This window comes from Notolabrus celidotus, chromosome 10 (genome assembly GCF_009762535.1).
Source record: "Notolabrus celidotus isolate fNotCel1 chromosome 10, fNotCel1.pri, whole genome shotgun sequence".
Classification (NCBI taxonomy): Eukaryota; Metazoa; Chordata; class Actinopteri; order Labriformes; family Labridae; genus Notolabrus; species Notolabrus celidotus.
Window position 1 is genome coordinate 27,086,195 of NC_048281.1, and position 21,418 is coordinate 27,107,612.

Sequence of the window (21,418 nt, forward strand, 5' to 3'; positions counted from 1 at the left end):
TTAAAACACTTTGTAACCTGTTTTTTGAAAGGTGCTCTATAAATAAAACTAATATTATTATTATTATTATTTACTATTTTTCACCCTGGACCTATCTCAGCTCAGTTCAGAGCACTTACATTTTTTTTTTACTGAGAGAAATCTAAAGCGAAACCTAAACAGCATCATGCCCTCTGCAGCAATGCAGCAGTGTTCATTGTATGTTGGAATGAGGTTTGAAATGCAATAGAATGGTAACCGGGTTTCTGTATTTAACCTCAGATAACCTTGGAATAAAAGACAAGGGATCAGTATACGAACTGAAAACATCTACCGACAGAGGCACAAGGAAGATTCAGCTTCTGATATATCAGCCAAACAAGATCTACAAATCTTGATATGAAAGGAAAAGACTATTCTACTTACATTTTTAGACTCTGTGAGTTAACATGAATGTTATTGATTGTATCAAAATCATATTGCTTTGAAATCAGGAAAATATTTCACTGGTGTCCAAAAATTTAATTAAAAATCAAGCCATGATGAAACTTTGGATCCACCCCCCTATTCAGAAGACTACTGTGCACACTGCAGTCAATTTTTTTGAGCATGATGTTCAATTAAACGGTTTACATTGACCCTGTTAGGAGTAACATGGTTACCTCATGCAGGTTTTCATGGCCCACATACTGAGCAGCATCAGTGCTCTCCAGTCCAACATACCTCGAAATAAAGTGGTCTTGTTATGGAGAAGCTGTTGCTAGGTTACAAGGGCTTTGTGTTGCTGCCACAGCTGTGTGTAAGTGTGTGTGTTTGCAGTGGGCACAGGCCACTTAATATTTGTTATCATGATGAATTAGAGCTCAGTTACTATTGATTTCCATTCATAAGGTATCAATAATAACGAGCCCCCTAATATGTTACAGGAGCACTTTGTGGGAGAAGAGCAAAATAGTTTCTGTTGAGACAAAACCGAGAGCATTAGCAGATGATGGATGAGAAAAATAGCAGCTGCTGATAACCCGTCAGGCTAGCTCCAATCCTGAATTGTTGGGCTGTGTAGGTGCTTTGTATTGATAAGAATTGAATCCATCTCTCTCTACATAACAGAGGGGGGGCAGGTGGTGTCTTTCTGGGTGTCCTGCTCTCGGCTGTGCTACCTAATACCTGGTGTTTGAAGTCATTCTCCATACTTATAGTGATGTCAGTCATAGACAGGATGTGAGCACTGCAGCCCACACAGCTTTGAAGTGCGCAGAGATCCAATCTTGCCCTATAACAGAGTGTGTGCTTCCTTTTAGACAGCAGACAGACAGTTTAGGCTGCTGCAGAAATGTGGTCTTCATTTGGGTGGCCGGGGGCCAAGGGCTTGCTGGAAATGGTCCGCCTTGTTAGACAATTCTCCTGCAAGGGGCTGGAAAATCTGCCCTGCTAACCAGTATCCCCTAATAAAGACAATGGCATGAGGACCAAGGCATGCAGGCGGGTCGAGGTATCTTTATATGTGTGCCAGTGCGTGTGAGTAGGAGTAGGTTGGAGCTTGCTTACATTTGTTTTTATCAGTCAAAATGAGAGTGGAGGTGGTTCAAGTTTCTAGTTCAGATGTTTCTTAGAACCTAAGATGCAATTATCAGTTTTCACTTTAATCCCACACTGTGTTATTTTGACCTTTCATCTCAAAGAGTTACACAGAATGGGCCAATTTTACCAGTTATATCAACAGCTAAGATAAAGCAACCCTAACACTTTCAAACAAAGAGATGATGCCTTTGATAAAAAAACTAACAAAAAACAATTGAGGTGCGGAATTTATTAATGCAAGCAATCTCCCATTTCAAATTCAGTTCCCTCAGGTGCTAACTTGAAGATTAATGATTGGCTTTAACTTTGAAAATATTCTTCCACAAACTCAAGCTAACACATCATTTGTTCATATTCACTTCAAAACAGTCTGCTTTGATTAAAATCCAGCTGCTGTGGAGAACTGAAGTTGTTCGGAAGAGTTCCAGAGCCCCCACTGCTCCATGTGATGCTAACCTAACATGATAGTTAGGCAGCTGCAATGACTGCTTGCAAACAGCTGTATTCTGTAACTTTTTAAGGAAATCCCAAATAATCTCTTAAAGTACTTTTCAAATGTTGTGGTTTAATGATTAGCAGTTCAGCAAAGCTAACTTCTTGTCTCCATTCTGTGTTATCAAAAATAGCATCCTTATGCTAGCTAGGTCACTGGTACAGTGAGACAGAGAGGGACAGAGAGACACTACAGTGGGATACATTTTAGATAGGTTGATTGTTTCCCCTTAAGTCTGACTCAGAGGTTAATTTAGAACAAAATATGAATACTCAATTAGGTATGACCACGCTGGAGTTAGCTAATGTTTGCTAGTTTAAACTGTTTTTAAAAGAATGCTGCTTTGTTTGTTTGCTAACTTAGCACTGCCCTGGTGTTACCTTTGTGCCAAATAAAATTACGGGTTAGTGAATTTATCACAAGAACACATTTGATGCCTAAAGCTCAACTAGTTTTCAGACACTTTAGGGTAACATCTTTGAGACAAACCCTGGCACAACTTGTTTACTTTATGGCTGCTGTTCAGCATAACTTACAAAGGCTCACTTTAAGCATTCAGACACATGTTTGTTTTTATCATCTACTTCATAAAACAATGAGTGAGTTCTGGAAATATTTTGTTACACTAATTAAACCACAGCTAAAGGATCTGATATAAACTAACACAATGCTAACAAGAATTGTAGCAGTTTTCATGTATGTACATCAGTATTCCCATGTGAGAATTAAATCACTGGAATTATTGATTAAAGTAAGAAAACATAAAAGCCTTTAAAGTCTTATTCAGGAGTTTTTTGTTGGTTATACACTATGCTGAAGAAACAGCTTTTTTCATAGCGAATAATCACAGCCAGTGATACATTTCAATGTTCAAAGAAAGCAGAATGAGTTGGTTTTTTTTGGTTTTTTTTTGTCAAAAACACAACTTGCATGTACAGGACAAAATTAGAAAAGATGTAAGAGGTATCACTTTGTCCACAGGGGTTGCCAAAATGGTCATGAACAGAAATGTTCCTTACAGGAGCTTTAAATCTGGTCATTCAGGATAAAAAGGTTTCAATAGTTATGCAGAAAATATCTGTTTTAATAACTATTTTTCAATTTTATTATGATACCCAGAAAATATTCTGTCTCTAACTCACATGAAGAAATCTGTGTCGCTTCACCAATCGATCAGAGATGAAGACTTGAGAAACAAATTTGATTCATAAAATCATTCAATGAATATACTGAACAGAATTCAGCAACACTTGAAGTTTGCACAGATATTCTCTTCAGTTTCTTCCTTTTATTCTGTTTCATTTCAGCAGCATGGCAAGAAGCCATTCTGCAGAACTTGAGCTGCTAACTAGACACACTCTAAGAGAGAAAAACAAGATTTCCAAACACTGAGATCAGTCTCAATGGGTCCAATGACTTCAAAGCCTGCGGGCAGTATAGCTGCAGGCAGTCACTGACGCTTGCATCCTATACTGAACATGCAAACACTGAGAGCACGCGCACAGGCAGATGGATGATCGCCTGAGGGCTTGTCAAGAAAGGCGACATAGAGTCGATGCAGGAGTTGATGTGAGCGAGGCACAGAGGACACTTGACATCACAATCATACATATTATCAAGTCGTGGACATTTCTTTTGACGTGTTTCTCAAGGTGGAGTTGTGGAGCAGCAATCGCAGATGAAAACTATAGTTATATAGCAGATATACAGCCAGGAACTAAATAAAATGAGAACTTTGGTACCCTGGGGGACGAATGTTTAAGGGAGACTAAACCATTGACTCTGAAACAACACTGTAAGTCCCCTAAAGTAGTGTTTAAAGGCATATATAAACATTTCATTATGGTGCATTGTACAGTGAACAGATATAAGTGTTTCTTAATGTTTGTAATAATGACTAAAGCTCCTCCTGTGGGCACCAAGGATAATGCATATGCATAATAAAAAGAGTGTTCTAATAACTTTATGCATTCACATAAAGATGCAAAATCCTCTTCTACAAGTGAGTCCTGGAACAAATAAACAAGACTCAAACAAACTAGAATACATCAAACACTGGATATTTAGCAACAGGACATGCTTATTCACTGGTCAAAGAAGTCTCTCTCATGTTCATGAGGATACAAGTAACTTGGTGAATGATTGTAAATCAGTTGATAAAATACTAAAGCTCAAGTCATGTCTACGTAGACAGACTTCACTGCGCTTGTCAAAGGTAGAACATCTGAGGGATGACACACTGTTCATAAAAGGGATGTTGCATGAAGAAGGTGACAGCTACTGAAAAGTTTTAGAAGTCAGTTGAGAACATAGATAAGAGGATAAGGCAATGTTTGTCCTTTCAAGATAAAGACACAATTGCAGCACTCCACTGTGGTTTAACTATGTAGCTACACTGTTTTGTTTTACTATCTACTTTGCTGATTCTTTGCTTCTGTTATCACTTTAAATTTCCCCGCTGTCAGATCAATAAAGGTTTATCTAATCTTGTCTTTTCTTAAGGAAGACAAACTAACCTAACCTAACTAACTAACTAACTAACTCACTAAGATCACATTCATTTTACCAAAATGCACCACTTATTAAATATTTGCTTGAACTAATTTTTCCCCCACTCCCAACAGATCTAAACTTTAAACTTTTTCAGCAGTTTGGTGTTCCCTGACTGCACTCTGGGTAGCATTGCAAATAAATGTACAAGTCGAATATATCATTGGACCAAGTAAAGGTAACAATTAAAGCTAAGTTCTTCCTTGAAGGGATTTTATTTTTGTTAACAACCACTGCTGTTTATTTGGGTTATTCTAGTCCACAGAACCACCCACTCACTATACATTATCCTGCTTGTTTCCCAGCTACCAACTAAAGAAGTGAACAAGCTTAAAGAAAAAGAATACAGTTAGTCTGAATTCAGGATAGGTCAGAGCAGTGTTTTCTTGTCAGCCTCCTTGTTGGATGAATTATCAATAAACGGAACATTTTAACTCACGGTCAAGTCTCTGTCATTTAATAGCCTGCTTATTTGTTATAATTCACATTAAACTGAACATTCCAATTGATGGTAACGTTAGACAAGGTGAACAGGACTTCTATGGACATATTTATGTTGACATTTCTGACCTCATTCAGCTCTTCGTCTTCTTGGCAAACACCTTTAAACATAGATGAGGCACATGTCACAACTTTGAACACTCCTGTTGCTGTCGCTGGTAGTTGGTAGCAATCTGCAACTTAGTCCTGCATTCACCAGCTCTGCTGCTGTTGCCTGGATTGCAGGACAGGATGTTGCTCCACTTTCCCCCTATCAGAGATGGTTGGGGCCCAGTAGCTCCTCAGGCTGCTCTCACATCTGTGCCTGCTAAATGTCATTATATCCCGACTCTCAAGACCAGCCTGAGAGAGGAGTTGTACAGCTGTGCTCCCCAAGCTGTGGTTAGTGTGTATCCCTTTTAAAGCCTGGCTGATTGGCTGTTATCAGGTTCTTACTCACAACTAACTTTTCCCCAATGATATATATATATACAGATTTAGAATGTTAACATAAAGTCACATTTTTGCCACAGTGTCAACAGGCAGAGGTGAAATGTGGCTGATTCTATTACGTGGATTGACTTTATATGACGTATGTGATCAGGTTGTCCCTGGCATCACTGTTGTTATGAGTTTTGACCAATCAGAATCAAGTATTTAGCACAGCTGGATAATAATAATGATATGAAACAACTACATCACTACATTTTTCAGCATGGAACTATTTCTAAAGCAAAGAGAACTTGATAAACAAATAAACTCAGTAGTTAAAAACAGTTTTTATCATCTGAGGCTTTTATCCAAAATTAAATCTGTTATATCTTTTAATGATTTTGAGCGCTTGATCCATTCTTTTATCTTGACCCATTTGGACTACTGTAATGCACCGTACACTGGCTTTAACCAGGCCTCCCTCGCTCGCTTACAGGTAGTCCAAAACGCGGCTGCTTGCCTTTTAACAGGAACCCGCAAGCATGAGCATATCAGCCCGTCCTCGCATCCCTCCACTGGCTCCCTGTCCATTTTAGAAATTCATTTTAAGATTATAATGTTTGTTTTTAAGTCACTAAATGGTCTGGCACCTCAGTACATCTCTGACCTCATACACATCTACGCCCCCTCCAGAGCACTGCTGATCAGACGTGTCTCGTCGTGCCAAAAAGCCAACAAAAGATGAGGGGTGACTGAGCTTTTTCAGTGGTAGCTCTTAAACTGTGGAATGAGCTACCCACCCAAGTCAAAATGGCCCCCACCCTGGATACTTTTAAATCACGTCTTAAAACTCATTTTTACTCCTTGGCTTTTAATACAGCATGAGAGTTTGTGTTGGTCTCTGTTTGTCCTTTAATTTACTGTATTTTAAATTTTACTATTATTTATTTCTACTGTTGGTATTTGTTGTGCAGCACTTTGGTAACCTTGTTGTTTTTAAAATGTGCTATATAAATAAAATGGATTGGACTGGATTGAACTAAAGTTGTTCTATGTCTGCAAACTCATGCCACTGCTGTCATATGATTGTATTTTTCTCAAGACTCCACCCATCTGAGCTTTAACTTGAACCCCAGAGATGTATCAGCCTCATGAGTGGACGAAACAACATTACAGCTCAGAGTTGGGTTAATTTAATCAGGGCAATAAAATAGTAAATCTCGCCACATTCATGCTTTTTTATAAGTGACTCATTCATTCATTAGTTTTGTGGCCAGCAGCTCAAATCTAATCATAAAGTAACAGTGTACAGTACAGCCCTTTTAATTTCCCCACTAGGCCCTCATGCCACGCGTTTTCTAAAGCTCCCTCCACCCAGGCCTCCTTCCTCCTGTTGTTCTGAAGCTTTTGGTTCTGTTGTCTTTGCCTTTATGTATTCATTTCTTTATTAAGAGGGGAGTTAGTCCTCCCTGCAGAGTCCTCACTGCGGTTTGGATTATTTGATATCTCCCTCAAAGCCTCTTTTTTAGCCAAATATAACTTAAAACTATTTTCTATAAATGGGCAATTCCTTAAGGGAAGAGTCTCTGACTGAAGATCTCTTAAAACAATAAATATAATCATCTCCTGTTGTTTTTCCACAAAGACGCTTTTTTTTAACTTGTAATACCTAAGGCTTTTTTAATTCTCATGGTATGTAAAAAAAAAAGCCTGTGTACATACATAAACGCACACAAAAACACATTAAAAATGCATGGTGGGTGGTTTGCAGAATGACTCAGACCGTAACGTGCTTTGAACTTTGACCCGACACCACCGTCCCTCCACTGAACCCCACAGAGGTCCAGAGTTCACCAGAGATCATCCAAGGGCATATATCATGGGGTTGGGTTTGTTTTCCAGCTGAGGAGGAGTCACACAGGGAGAAGCACACTTTGATTCATGCAGGGTCGTAACATTTCCTGTAGTCCAGCGAACACGTCTGGAGTAAAAATAGTACGAGCTACTACGTAAAAGAACAGCCTGAAAATCTCACCACAGATCCTCTCTTAGCCAGCATTACATAAGGGGAAAGAAATGTGAGCGTTGAAAACAAACGCAAGGAAGAAAATCCACTTCTTTTTTTTTTATCTGCTGCAGCTGTGAGTCTGAATTTTCCCCTTTACTTTCACGATCTTTTCCTGCATGATTAGTAAAAAATCCTGGATGTGCTGGCTCCCTGATGGCCCTAACTGTGACTCAGCCTCTGAAAGGCTCCACTGTGAGGATCAACACCGCTCACCACACACTCCGGCACCCCTCCCACACCCTAGCCTAGTCAGTCTGCTACATCACATTTAAAAGCCTGTAGAACAAGAATTAGGACAAGTAAGAAGGTCCAAAGTTTGGGATTCGGGTGCAACAAAAAGCTCAAGTGTCCTGAGTGTTGTTTTTCTCCCGTGTATGTTCTTTATTATCTTTTTCTGAGTAAACAGGTTCCTGAAACTCGTGCAGACAGATGGAGCACTTGTGTTACAGTCTGCTTGGTGTTAAGTGAAAGATGTGTTGAGGGATACACTGAGCCACCAGCGTTGGCCTTAGGAGGCCCATCGCCGAGGGACTGAGAGAAAGAGAGAGAGAGACAGAGAGAGAGAGGTAGAGAGAAAGAGAGAGACGGTCAGGAAATTGAGCCCATATGATGTTTTTCCACCATCACAAAGGAGATTTAGGAGAGATACGAGGGGAGCCAAGAGAGCGACGTTTTCTGTGGGAGTGATGGAAAACAGCAGGAAAACAGAGAGAGAGAAAGAGAGAGAGAGCAGCCCACGCCAAAAGAGCAAAGAAAGAGAGGAAGGATACGGTGAAAGAGGGCGGCTGTGAGAGACTCTATCTTTACTCCTGCGCTTCATCAGCGTATGACATCATGCTCACTCAGGACGATGAATGCTTGAATAAACACAAGAATATGAACCGCTGCTTTCTCTCGCTTTACCTTCCTGACATGTATCTTTCATGCTGTATTCCTCTTCTTGAAGAGGAACAGTTTAAAACACACCAACCTGAATTCATCACCATGTCCCTCTATGGCCACAAACACTGATTTATGCCCATGTGTGTCTCAGTCAGTTTTTGGGGAAGCTACTTTGGCACCTTAACCCTCCTGTTATGTTAATTTCTCTGGAACAGCAACAATGTTCCTGGGTCAATTTGACCCAGGAACAACATATTCAATCATCCAAAAGTGTCAGAAGCCCAAAAATCACAATACATTTTTGTCCATTGGTGTTCTTTAATTCTCACAGATCATGGTTCAATGAGGATAGCTCACTCATTGTTCATTAAAATTTATGTTAAAACTTTTTTTTAATGTACCTTGGAAAGCCCTGAATATAAATCCAATAGTTTTACATGACATAGATTTTTGTTTATTTTATTTTAAATTTTGAATTTTTTTATTTTTATGAAGTGATGTTGATAAATTAACACAACACCTCTTTGGTCACATGCTCCCAGATTTTTATGTATGGTTTAGCTGGTTTGGAAGGCATATATTGCCTAAAATAGACTTTAAAAAGGGTCAATTTGACCTGCAACATAACAGGAGGGTTAGCTGTATTGAGCAAAACCAACACAGTGAATGTCATTATGTTAAAAGAGTTTAGTTGTTGTATGACTTGTCGTCTATGGCAATACCAGTAAAGAAAGATACATAATTATCTTCTTTCATTTTGAACAGGACATAAAAACAATAATGTATGGGGCACCGTTAGCCAAGCAGCTTAAGCGCACACCCCATATACAGAGGCTAATGTCCTTGTTGCTTATATCTATTTGCTGCATGTCTTCCCCCACTCTCTACTCCACACACTTCCTGTCTCTCCTCAGCTGTCCTATCCATTAAAGTTGAAAATGCCAAAACATAAAACTTTAAAAACAACAATGTAGAGCAGCAGAAATTAAGGAAAATTATCATGAAAACAACAAAAGTGCAGAATTAAAAGTGCAAGTATACAAACAACAAACAGGAGCAAGCTAATTTGAAGAAGTTTTATAATAACATATAGAAACTGTGAAGTGCCCTGTACCCCCACCGTTTTGCTCCTGAATGACTTTTCTGTGCTTAAAATATCTATATCTCAGATAAAATAAAAATACATTACTCGCTGGCCTAACGGCAGCAAAAAAAAGGCTGGCTGTCCGGTGGAAATCACCACATTCTCTCTCTCGAGATCTCAGTGGCTTAGTATGTATCTTGATATAGCTCTTATGGAGCTCTCAGTGTCCAAGATGCACGGAGCCACAGGAAGCACTATCTCATCCTGGTTAACATCTATAACTAAAGTCCAAGAATATGTGTAACTTTATGACATAGCTAAACACTCTCACGGTACTTCTTGACCATTTCCTTTCCTTATGTTGTTGTTGCTACTTAATTTATGATTATATTATTGATGTTGTTATTTCACCATTTACTTCTTTTATCACTTGGAATACATATTCCCTATTGATATCATATGGATATCTATTTTGAGGTGGGGTGGGTGTCGCCATACCTTCTTTTATTTATTCTTTCTTTGTTTTGCTCTATAACATTCCTTGTCCTGTCTCATACAGCTGATGTTTCATTGTGCTGCATATCTTTAAAAACAATAAAAATTTGGGGCGCCCCACATACAGAGGCTACAGTCCTCGTCGCCGGGGTCGCTGGTTCAATTCCCGGCCGGTCGACTATTTCCTGCATGTCTTCCCCCTCTCTCTACTCCCCACATTTCCTGTCTCTCTTCAGCTGTCCTATAAAATAAAGGCTTAAAGGCCAAAAAATATAACTTTAAAAAAAAAAAGAAAACAATAAAAATTTGCTTAAAAAATTATAACATTTATAACCAGGCAGATTTAAGATAACACTCTGTTAAAGAGAGGGTTTGAATGGTTCAGCAGTCTCTGGTGCCCTTAGGTGGTAGGGGGACACATTCCACAAGCATGGAGCAGCAGGGTAGAAGGCCTGATCCCCTGTAGTGCCGAGATTAGTCCTGCAATTTATGGCCTGAGTTGTTTGTAGTTTCAGTAGTTGAACAAGAAAAAGGCAAAGAAAAACATCATTTAACTTGAAAACTACTTTCTAGTGCAAATCTTAACATGAACTACTGTATTAGCACATGTAATTTACTCCTCCCCAGCAGTATTGCAGTCCCTTGCATGTTACAGTATAAAAATAACAAACATGAATCAGAGGTTGAAATCTAACATGAATGATTTTTCCATCCACAGTTGCCTCGAGTGCGACCTTACTCTGCGATGGACGGCGTCCCCTTCTTCCTCAGCAGAGTCAAACCTGAACCTCCAGAAGACCTGCTCGCTCACGACCTGCACTTCCACACACAAACTGAACCTGTCGACCTGTCAATCAACAAACCCCGCCCCTCTTCTTCATCCACCACCCCTACCACCACTTCATCCTCCTCCCCTCTCAGATCCGCCTTCTCCCCGTCCTCATTATCGTCGTCATCCTCCTCCTCCTCCTCTCCGTCAGTCATCACCTCAGCCTCGTCGGTGCTCACGCCGGGCCCTCTGGTCGCCCCTGGATCTGGGGTCAGAGGTCAGCCCTATTTGCACATCCTGCACTCTGTGCCACCGCCTCCGTCCAGCCCTCTGAGCCTGCAGGGAGCTGGGAAGCTGGCCAGCCATGTTCACCGCATCCCGGTTGTGGTACAGTCACTGCCCCTCATGTACACCACCGCAGTTCGATCCCCCTCCAGCCTCAACAACGCCATCATGCTACCTCTGCTGGATGAGGTCAAAAGCCAGGGCAAAGGTGAGGGCACTCTCTGAAATTACTCCATATTAATACAGCTGACTGGGTCCTCGTGGGACTTCTTTTCAAGCATTTCATCATTTCAAGTTAGGAATGATTGTCCAAGGTGTTACAACTATTCCAAACTTTAACCTCTAGATTCATACAACTTCTCTATTTCTGAAATAGACAGAAGCTAGTTGGAGTCAGCATTTCTAATATGGGGACAGCCAACTTTGGGTTTCATAACGCCTTTTCGGAAACCAACATTGACTCTGAAAAAATGTCAATATCTTGCATTTTTACTTTTTACAGTTTTGCAACCTGGTGTTATTTCAGCATACATAAGACCTGTATACAGCAGGCAAAGCCAAGAGTTACTGTAACTTATTTAAAGTGAAACTGAGACCTAACTGAAACGGATTATTGGGCGCTACTCTTTGGGGATGTAATGTCCAGACATATCTAGGTGCCATATAACTTCCTTTTTTTATCTGAACACTGTTCACTTCTCAGCTTCACTCCTAGAGTAGACTGAAGTGGGGTTACACGGGACTTCCACCAGATCCGTGTCCGGTCCGTCTCCGATCCGCTGCGGTCCGGCTCCGTGCTCTCTCGTCCGTCAACACCCATCAGTTGTGTTTTCAGAACGCAGCACGGAGCAGGACCGCCGAACAGCTGGAGTCATGTGACCGAGGTTCTCCCGTGGTAATCACTGAATCAAGGATTCTCCTCCTCCTCTCCTCGTCCATGTGGTCTTTATCAGCCTCTGAAAACCTCTGACTTGATGACTCCAGGCCGGCCTCCGCTCTAAATTAAAAATTTTTTGTCATAGTTAAGTTAAAAATGATCGAACAATAACACAGAGTGTTTTATTCTGAAAATTAACCGGGTTTTTATTTTGTTTTGGTGCCTGACTTCCTGGCCTTCTCCATCTTCTCTGTGCTGAATTGATGTGTCGTGCTCAAATAGAAGTCTTGCGTATCTGATCTGTTGCGTTTCGACCTGCCAGATCAGCAACGCAGCCAGAACATAACGGAGCGGATCCAGTGGAAGTTAACACATTGACTAGAATAGAAACCTATCAGATCCAGTGCCCTGACGGATCGGAGAAGGACTGGACAGGGATCTGGTGGAATTTGGCCTTTAGAGTAAGGATTTCCAATATGCCGACTACAGTCTTTGGCCTTCACAACGCCTCTCCTGAAACCAACGTGTGATGTCATTGAGTGTATGTTCATGGCTTATACAGTCTGTAGTATTCAACTCTACTAGAGAGAAGTCTAACTTAAAAATAGATCAACATAAATAAGAATAAATCAGTTTGTTTGGATGCTTATAATCACCAGTTTTCAACCATCACAAAAAACTTCAACAGCTGTCATAAAAGCAGCCATAAAAGTGGGATACAACTGGTTTACTGTGGTTTGGCTGTTTCTATTAAAGAGGCATTCAAAGTTAAGTTCATTGTGGCATGAGTCTGTGAAGATATACTTGTAATACCTGTGTGGTGTGGCCTGAGATCTCCCCCTGACAAGCTGTTTATGATGCTATATTTGTCTGCACAGATGCCCTACTGTCTTTAGTCAAAGAACTTGCAGACACAACTCTGTGAGAGCTGTGTGTGTGCGTGTGCGTGAGTCTGTGTGTGTGTGTGTGTGTGTGTGTGTGTGTGTGTGTGTGTGTGTGTGTGTGTGTGTGTGTGTTCTCTAAGAGACGGCCCCTCAGGCAGTAATGTTCCCTCCTCAGAGTGAAGATGAGGTTCACAGGTTGAAAGGCTCTCCCATCTTTAACTTGACAGAGATTTCACTCGGCTGTCTTAAACAGCCTCTGGCGCGGGTAACCAGGGCCACACCAGTCGTTACCTCTTCTTTTCTGACGAGAAGTAAACATGTGAGGCAGTTTGAGCATTAGACCTCACTGGCCTGGCTTACTCTGTGTTATTGGTTTTCTCTCTGGGTGTGGTTTTTACTGCCAGCCGCTGGGAGTGGGTCTACAGAAGGTGTTTCTGTCCAACTCTGAGGCATACACAAGGCAGCTGTTGGTTTTTTAGAGAGGTTGCTGCTTGTGAATCCCTACAGGAAGGACAGAAAAAAAATATTCAACTCACATCTCCTCATGCTCCGTATGTACAAACAAACAGATATGTGTAATCAGAACATAGGGATGGACATTCAGCCAGCTGGGTGGGGTGGTCTCCTTAGAGATGGGCGTTTTAAACGCTAAGGAGACGAAAAGGAAAGGACAGGAAAAACAAGAGTTGCATAAGAGGGTGTGGATGGTTACTGAAGATGGGTGGCACTTGTACAAACACATGCACACACACACATATATATACACACAGAGTCCAAGCTGGTCTCTGCCCAGCTCTGAAGGCACCAAACACAAAGGAAGTGTGGTGAACGAGTGTTGGCTGATGGGTGTGGTGGCTAGAGTCACTTTTAATGGGCTAGCAACCAGACGACAAACAGAACATTTAGATGTTCACTGCACTTAATCTGATTTAATGAGAACATCTGATCACACATTCCCACAGTCAAAGTCAAAAAAGATAAATAGCTTTAAGATATCACGTCTTTGTTTGGATACGAATGGATTTTTCAGTGTAGAAATTTTGATTTCAGGTGTGACATTTGTTAGTAGATGATCTCTATTTAAAGAATCTATAAAATGACGTAACATCTGTATGCTGGGATAGGATTTCAGTGTGGTATTGTAGTGATATATTATATATTTAAACTTGAGCTACAAATACAGAGCCAATCAGCATTTGGATTTCTTGACTTCCTGGAATGAACCAGAAATGATCAATTTACCTCCATTCCACAAACAAGTTGTCTTCTTCTCTTCTTTGGGATGGACCTTACAACCCTGCATTTTTTTATTTTTACAGTTCTGCATTATGATGTTGTTATTCTGACAAACTTGAGCCCCATTAACTGTGAGTACATCACAATAATATTTTTTTGAGGGGGGTCCATATGGCTAGTGAAAGCCAGAGTTAAGCCTCCATTTCCAGTGAAACTGAGACCCACCAGACTCAGACCACAAGGGCAGTGGCAGTTCTTGACCAATTTTACTGGGGGGGCCAGGCTGGGGCCAAGGGTGTTGTCAGAGGGACACATGCAACAAAAGAGACCGAGAAGGGCGAGGACCGGCTGAGAACAAACTGGCAAATTATCAGTGCATCCCTATATACTAGACATACTGTGTACTAGATCAAAATGCAGACTGACAGCAGCTGTTTGGCTGTTTACACTCATCATGAGTGTAGTGCGCAGTACTGATAATGGTTGTCTATTTCAAGCTGCAGGACTTCAGTGCGGGTTGTCAGTGATCTAGTTCTAAGGGCAGGTGATGAGCATGTTGACTTTACCGTCTGGCGGTGTAGCGTTCTAAGGGACTGGAACCAAGTGCTACACGCATGTGTTCCGCCTGTCACATCGGCGCGATACCAAAGCTTTTTTATTGTATAATATTTGTTTGGTGTGGAGGGGGGGGCACAGGGGGGGTCCAGGTTCAGTTTTACAGGGGCACTGGCCCCTGTTGCCCCCTCCCCAGAACCGCCACAGCACAAGGGGGCTACTCTGTGGGGTGTAATGAACCAAGAAATGAAGGTATTTATTTGGAGGCATCTCAGGAGGTGCAAATTTTGCTTCACTTTTGATCCAATCGTTTACTCTAAATGTTAATTGGCTTGACTTGGGGTCATTTATCACCAGCTGCTGGCTTCATTGTAATCCTTGAAGACCTTTCTGTCACTTCCATGAGCTACATTATTTTGAGACAATAGCTGATTTGTTCAAAGATTGGTTGGTAGTAAGAAAAACAAGTTTTCAAACACATATTGAGTCACTACTTCAAGCTCATTCCCCTTCATTCGGTTCATTTTGGGGGTCAAGAGCTTAAATCTTCCTTGTTTGGCTTGATCCAAACCAAACAAACATGTGTGATGATGCAACTCTCAGTCATACCAAAACCTTCAACATAGATGAACAAAAAAAAAAACCCAGTAAAGCACACATGCACTTCCACTCACTCACAAACACACGCACAGGTTGGCCATCCTCTTTAAGAGCGGGTGGGTACCCTCTCCTTTCACTGCTGTCTCCCTGTCTCCGGCAGCAGGTTGCCATGGAAACAGGGCTTGACTAGAAACAACAGGAGAGAAAGAAAAGAAATCCGGTGCTCTGCCCACCTCTCCACCACTCCTCCTTTGTGTCCCCTCGCTCAAAAATACCCTTCCTCTTTCCCCGACACACGATGCATTTCTAACTAATTACAGGTTTTCCATAAGGGAGGCAGACTGGTGACCACTCTGCACTTCTTCTTTAGTCCACGACAATAGTTAGAAACCCTTAAAAGCAAAAGCTCCCGCAGAGTTCCAGCATTTCTATGTCCCCCCTCAGTAATAACACCGTGTCTGCTCCTAACTGCAGACCCTTATTATGGGCCATTATGGCCACAGTCTCGGCTGAGAGGGCAGAGGAGGTGAAATCCTGATAGCTCATAAAAGCAGCAGGCGCTCTGTAACTGTGGATGCTGCAGAATTCGGAGGAAAAATATATCAGTAGTTATATTTTTGTGATGATTATGTCTTCAGATACAAAAAAATTAAGTGTAAAATCTTGGTCTTAATTCTTTTCCCAACAATAGGGACAGTGGGAACCTTTCCCCGCTGATGTCCATGCATCTCTTTCAGTCTCTAACATGCGTATGAGGCGTAATATGGTTTCTAATTTTAATGTCGAATTCAGTGCCTGCACGTCTTGGTTACATCATGTTAGCGTGAGGTTAAAAGCTCTGACAAACTTAAGCATTATAAGAAAAATAGTAGAGTAGAGTACATGCTAATAATAAAGATATGAAAATAAAGTGAAAACTCCATTAGTGCTCAAACACCAGTCACTGAGGCAGAGAGAGACAGACAGGTGAGAGTTCATTCGCAAATACAGTGAGGCTTCCTGTGGTGTTACATGGTATATTGAGAGGATTCATGTCAATAATACAGCAGCTTCACTTAGCCCCCCTGCAGGCCTGGAGACTTTCTGCTGTGAAGCTTTAAAATGCAGTGATTCTCATTTGCAGTTGTTTTCTGGTTTGGGGTTTTTGACTTTGCAGCGTTTGTGTGTTTACAGCACGATTGTTGTTAGTTCAGTGGTTTCACCTCAGCTGTTTCACCACGCTTTTTTCAGTTTATAATAATAATAATAATACTTTATTTATATAGCACCATAGACTGTATAAAATATGGACGTAGGATCTGTGACGTCACCCATCTGTTTCTGAAGAGCTGTTTTCAGACCAATCGTCGGCGGCAGCCATATTGCTTCTGTTGAGCGATTGTGACGTAAAGAGGCGGGCTTTGAGCCTCCTAGCCAACAGCTGCAGTGTTCCTGCAGTCAGCTGTGCCTCTCATTGGAAGACTCGTAATCTCAATATCTTCGAAATTGCTGCGTTAGAAAAAAATTCACCCCCCTCACAGTGAGAGCAGATCGAGAAATGAGCTATCCATACTACACTCGTCTTTTGTACCAGGCTGTAAACATGTTTATTTCTGCTGTAAAGATCGTCTTTTTCCCATTCATTTGTATGTGACTTCCCGGTACTTCCGGGGCCAGCCTCAATCGGATCCTTGATGAACTGCAGCTTTTAACACTTCCGCATTGTACTCATATTTTTAGACCAGAGGTTGCCGCTTGTATAGCACTTTTCAATCATGTAAAAAAGTGCTTCACATTGGGCAATCAAAACAAGAAGAAGTGCAAAGTAAAATAAAGTGATAAAAATAAAATGAAATAAAAACTTAAAAACATCTAAACTTATAAAGCATACCCTTAAAATCAGAGCCATAATTAAATAAAATCACACAATAAAAGCTTTCCTGACAAAATGTGTCTTGAGTAATGACATAAAACAAGGGACTGAATCTGCAGGTCTGATCAACTCTGGCAGGCTGATCCAGAGTGTAGGAGTGACTGAAAAAGACCTGTCCCCTTTAGTTTTCAGTCGCATTCTTGGAACAGCTAACAGAGCACTGCCTGAGGATCTCAGACTGCGACCAGGTTTTTAGGGGATAAAAGCTCAGAGATATAGAGAGGGGTGAGTCAATGCTGTGTGTTAAAATTCAATAAAATAATATTAAAATCAGTCCTAAAATCAAGAGGCAGCCAGTGGAAGTTTAGCACATTTCCATCCAATTTGTTTCTGACTTTTTTGTTTACATTCAGTTCACATCATTTCTACTTTTGCATCACATTCTTCCTAACAGAGATAGATCTGTTAGGGCTGTTACAGATCATCTGGCATATACTGTAAATATGATAAATCTTCCTACTGTGTTAAAACCTGGCTAATTGATAATTCTGTAAGGAGTCTTGAGTACAGCTCATTTGTGCACAGACATCATTAGATTACCATGTAAATAATGGCATTTGAAATCTTGATAGAATAAAGAAGTCACCCAGGAAATACCAGTCATTTAAGATAAGATAAGATAATTGTTTATTTGTCCCACAACTGGGAAATGTACAGTGTTATAGCAGTGGATAGATCAATGTTACAATAGAGGGCATACAAAAATAGTAAGTACAAAATTATAAGAAATTAAAAGTAAACTAGTGTATCCTAATAAAGAATATGTATGTACAGAAATAAGCATAACATTTAATAAAAGTTAATTTACAGTATATCTACAGAATAAATGAAGAGTTCATTTGCAAAAACAGATAACTCGTTTTTATTAAAAATAAAAGAAATATTTCTCTTTAATATACATTTTTGATAAAGTTAATTTTTAAGATACCTCTAATTAGTAATATGATTTTAACTTGGGCAAAGCCAAAACTTGAGTTGATTAATAATACATAAAGATAGTAATAGAAAAAAAATTTTTTTTAAACTTTTTTAATAATTTTATAACAGTGAGTTCTGTTTTTGCAAATGAACTCTTCAAATGTAGATGCACATGTAGATGACAGGAAATATTCTATATTTAAGAAATATATATACAGTAAGTCATTTATTTTCTTAAAGGCTCATACTTTCATTTTTCTTTTTTCTTATTTAAAGTTATATTTTGGGGCTTTTTCACCTTTATTGATAGTACAGCTGAAGAGAGACAGGAAGTGTAGGGAGTAGAGAGCGGGGGAAGACATGCAGTAAATGGTCAACTGACAGGGAGTCAAACCGGCGACCTCTGTGACGAGGACTGTAGCCTCTATATGTGGGGCACTTAGACCGCTAGGCCACAAGCACCCAGATACTTTCATTTTTCTAAAGAAAGAAGGAAATAAAAACAAACTGAAAACTTTGGCTCCCAAACACATTTAAGTTTAGGCTTAGAATTTATGTAGTATACATAAAAATATCAAATATAAAACACAAGATGAAACAACAAATAGTTTTAGAGCATGTCTCTCTGGTCTGTGCTCCTTACCCTCTTGTAAGAATAGAAGACATATTCATTCTAATGTGTGTCTTAAATGGTTCCCATGTTCTGCAAAGTAAGATTGTAAAAATGTCAGAAAAGAACACAAACCACCAGAATACAGGAAAAAGGGTTTGATACCCCCCCCGTACTCTACACTGTACATGTCTCCACAAATACTGAAGTGAAACCTCTGCCCTTGATCATTCTGTCTGCTGTGTTTCCTCCAAAATACAACATATGTCAATCAGTGTTTAACCCAGAGGATTCCTATCAACTTGATTTTGACAAGCAGTCTCGGACAGGTTCTTATTTTTATTTTTTTAACTTCATCTCTTGAGTTCTCCGGGGTGAACGCAGCCTGTGTCCATGGAGACGGAGATGACAGAATGGCTGCAGGGCTCTGGCAATATATCCAATGAGTTGTCCAGGGGAGAAGTTGTCACAACTTGTGGGAAAGATGTAACTCAGTCATGTAGCTCCAGAGACAGAGAACCCCGTGCTCATTGGCTCAGAGGGTTCGGGGTTGATAGCATGCTGGCCAGTCAAATCATGGACTTTTTTTTTTCTGGTTACTGTGCAAAAGAGAGGAATCAAAGAAGGGGACAAAACTAGCTTGCTAATTATCAGGATGTTCTGTGAAAAGAGTCCGGCAGAGAGTGGATGGATTTAGACTCATGATGTCTTCAAGGCTTTTATGTTGAGGTTTGTCATTATTGTGAATATGACTCTCTGTCAGTTGCACATGGAGGAGAACAGGGAGCAGAGTCATGCATGCACTGATACTTCTTTAGTAGACATATCTAGTATTCACACACTAACAAATGCACAAGTGTTCCAAAGAGGGCTGCAGAATAAGTTGCAGATTCGGGGCGCCCTACATACAGAGGCTACAGTCCTCGTCGCAGGGGTTGCCGGTTCGATTCCCGGCCAGTTGACCATTTCCTGCATGCCTTCCCCAACTCTCTGCTCCTCACGTTTCCTGTCTCTCTTCAGCTGTCCTATCAAATAAAGACCAAAAAATATAACTTTAAACAAAAAGAATAAGTTGCAGTTTCATGGATGTCTCTACATGACCATTTTAAATTTTCAAAACAAATGTCTGACTTTACGGCAATACATGAGGAAAAATATTTGATGTAAACATGCAAGGCTTTCTGACTCAGCAGGTGTATATTTTACCTGTTGGATGAAGGCCTGCATGTAATGGCCATGCTTGTATTGTATTTTGTTGCAGTCAGATTGATTGATTAGGTTTATTTTTGTCTGCGTAAACAATCAACACGTCCCTTCACAACATAGGAGCCATGTAAAAAATTACAAATAAAAGCAAAAAACAAAACAATCACTGAGGGATTCTTTAAGAAAATATATATGGAGTCCAGCATATACATATCCATACATATCGATCCGTACATGCATACGTACACATACACATGCATACATACACAAGTACACTCATGCATACATATAAACATGCATACACATCCACATATATTTTAGCCAATCACATGCTGACCAAAAAAGGTGTAGGCTGAAGCCAAGGCTTATCCTGCCTACCCTTTAACATAACTTGCACCATATAGGCAACATTATGCAAGTAATTATGTTATTTTATAACAAAGCAATTTTTAAACATTTCATTCAGAAACAAATTTACAAACAAAAAACATTTCAATCTCAACAATCGGCAGTTCAGAAATCTTAGTGAAACCTAATTTAAATTAAAGTTTATATTACATCCATATATTTATTTATCTGTTTGTTTTTAAGCATTTTTTTAAATACACAAAGGGAGTTACACATTTTTAATTCCTCATCACAACTGTTCCAAAGGCTTACCCCTCTAACCGATACACACCTCTGTTTATATTTGTGATGAAACTCAAGCGAGCTCAGATTAATTAGTGAAGAAACAAATCCTTTTCCTGGATTATGTTGTATACAGGAGAGACATTTTGCAAACAAAGGTAATGTGTTGAATGTGAAAAAAATGCAAATAGAGAAACTGTGAGTTACAGCTCATATGCATTGTTTAGTATTCATTTATCACTCTTCATATTGTTAAAGCAATATCAAACAGTGTAAATGCACAGCACGTATTTTTCCTCTGGCCTTCTCCACACTGACTCCCATGTTTGTGTCTCCTCCTCGCAGCACATATAGACCGAAATGGCCTGTCGCCGAGGCACATCAAGAGTGACAGCGACGACGACGACCTGCCAAACGTCACCTTGGACAGTGTTAACGAGACCGGCTCGACTGCGCTCTCTATAGCCCGCGCTGTACAAGAGTGAGTATCATGATCAGTGCACATGTGTGAGTTTTTCCTCCTCTGCAGACCCTTCTGAGAAAAGAATAGATTTGACCTCTATCTTAAGCGTTTATTTCTGCTCTACCAAGTCAGAGGAAAATGTTTGGGAAGTTTGATTTTTGCACTTCCTGCCATTGGCTGCTGTCTTTTTTTGCAATTTGGAAGTTTCAGTTTGTTACAACTTTGTTGTTGCGTAAGATTTTTAGTATATAATCCTCCTTTACAATATTCTTTACCGTTTTGTTTTTAGTTGTATTTTTGGGGCTTTTACACCTTTATTATAGAGGGAGAGGACAGTGGATAGTGTAGGAAACAGAGAGAGAGTGCAAGTCACCCCAATATTCTTTACCTGAATAGCAAACTGTTGACTATAACTGAGATTTAGATATA

The 21,418-nt window shown here is 40.2% G+C and overlaps 1 protein-coding gene across 1 annotated transcript in view; it reads left to right on the top strand.

Annotated features, from left to right (window-relative positions):
* klf12b (Kruppel-like factor 12b) overlaps positions 1–21,418 on the top strand; it is a 67,981-nt gene that overhangs the window by 25,343 nt on the left and 21,220 nt on the right. The window contains 2 exon segments of the mRNA XM_034694571.1: positions 10,763–11,306; positions 20,872–21,007. Coding sequence (XP_034550462.1) covers positions 10,763–11,306; positions 20,872–21,007 — 680 coding nt within the window.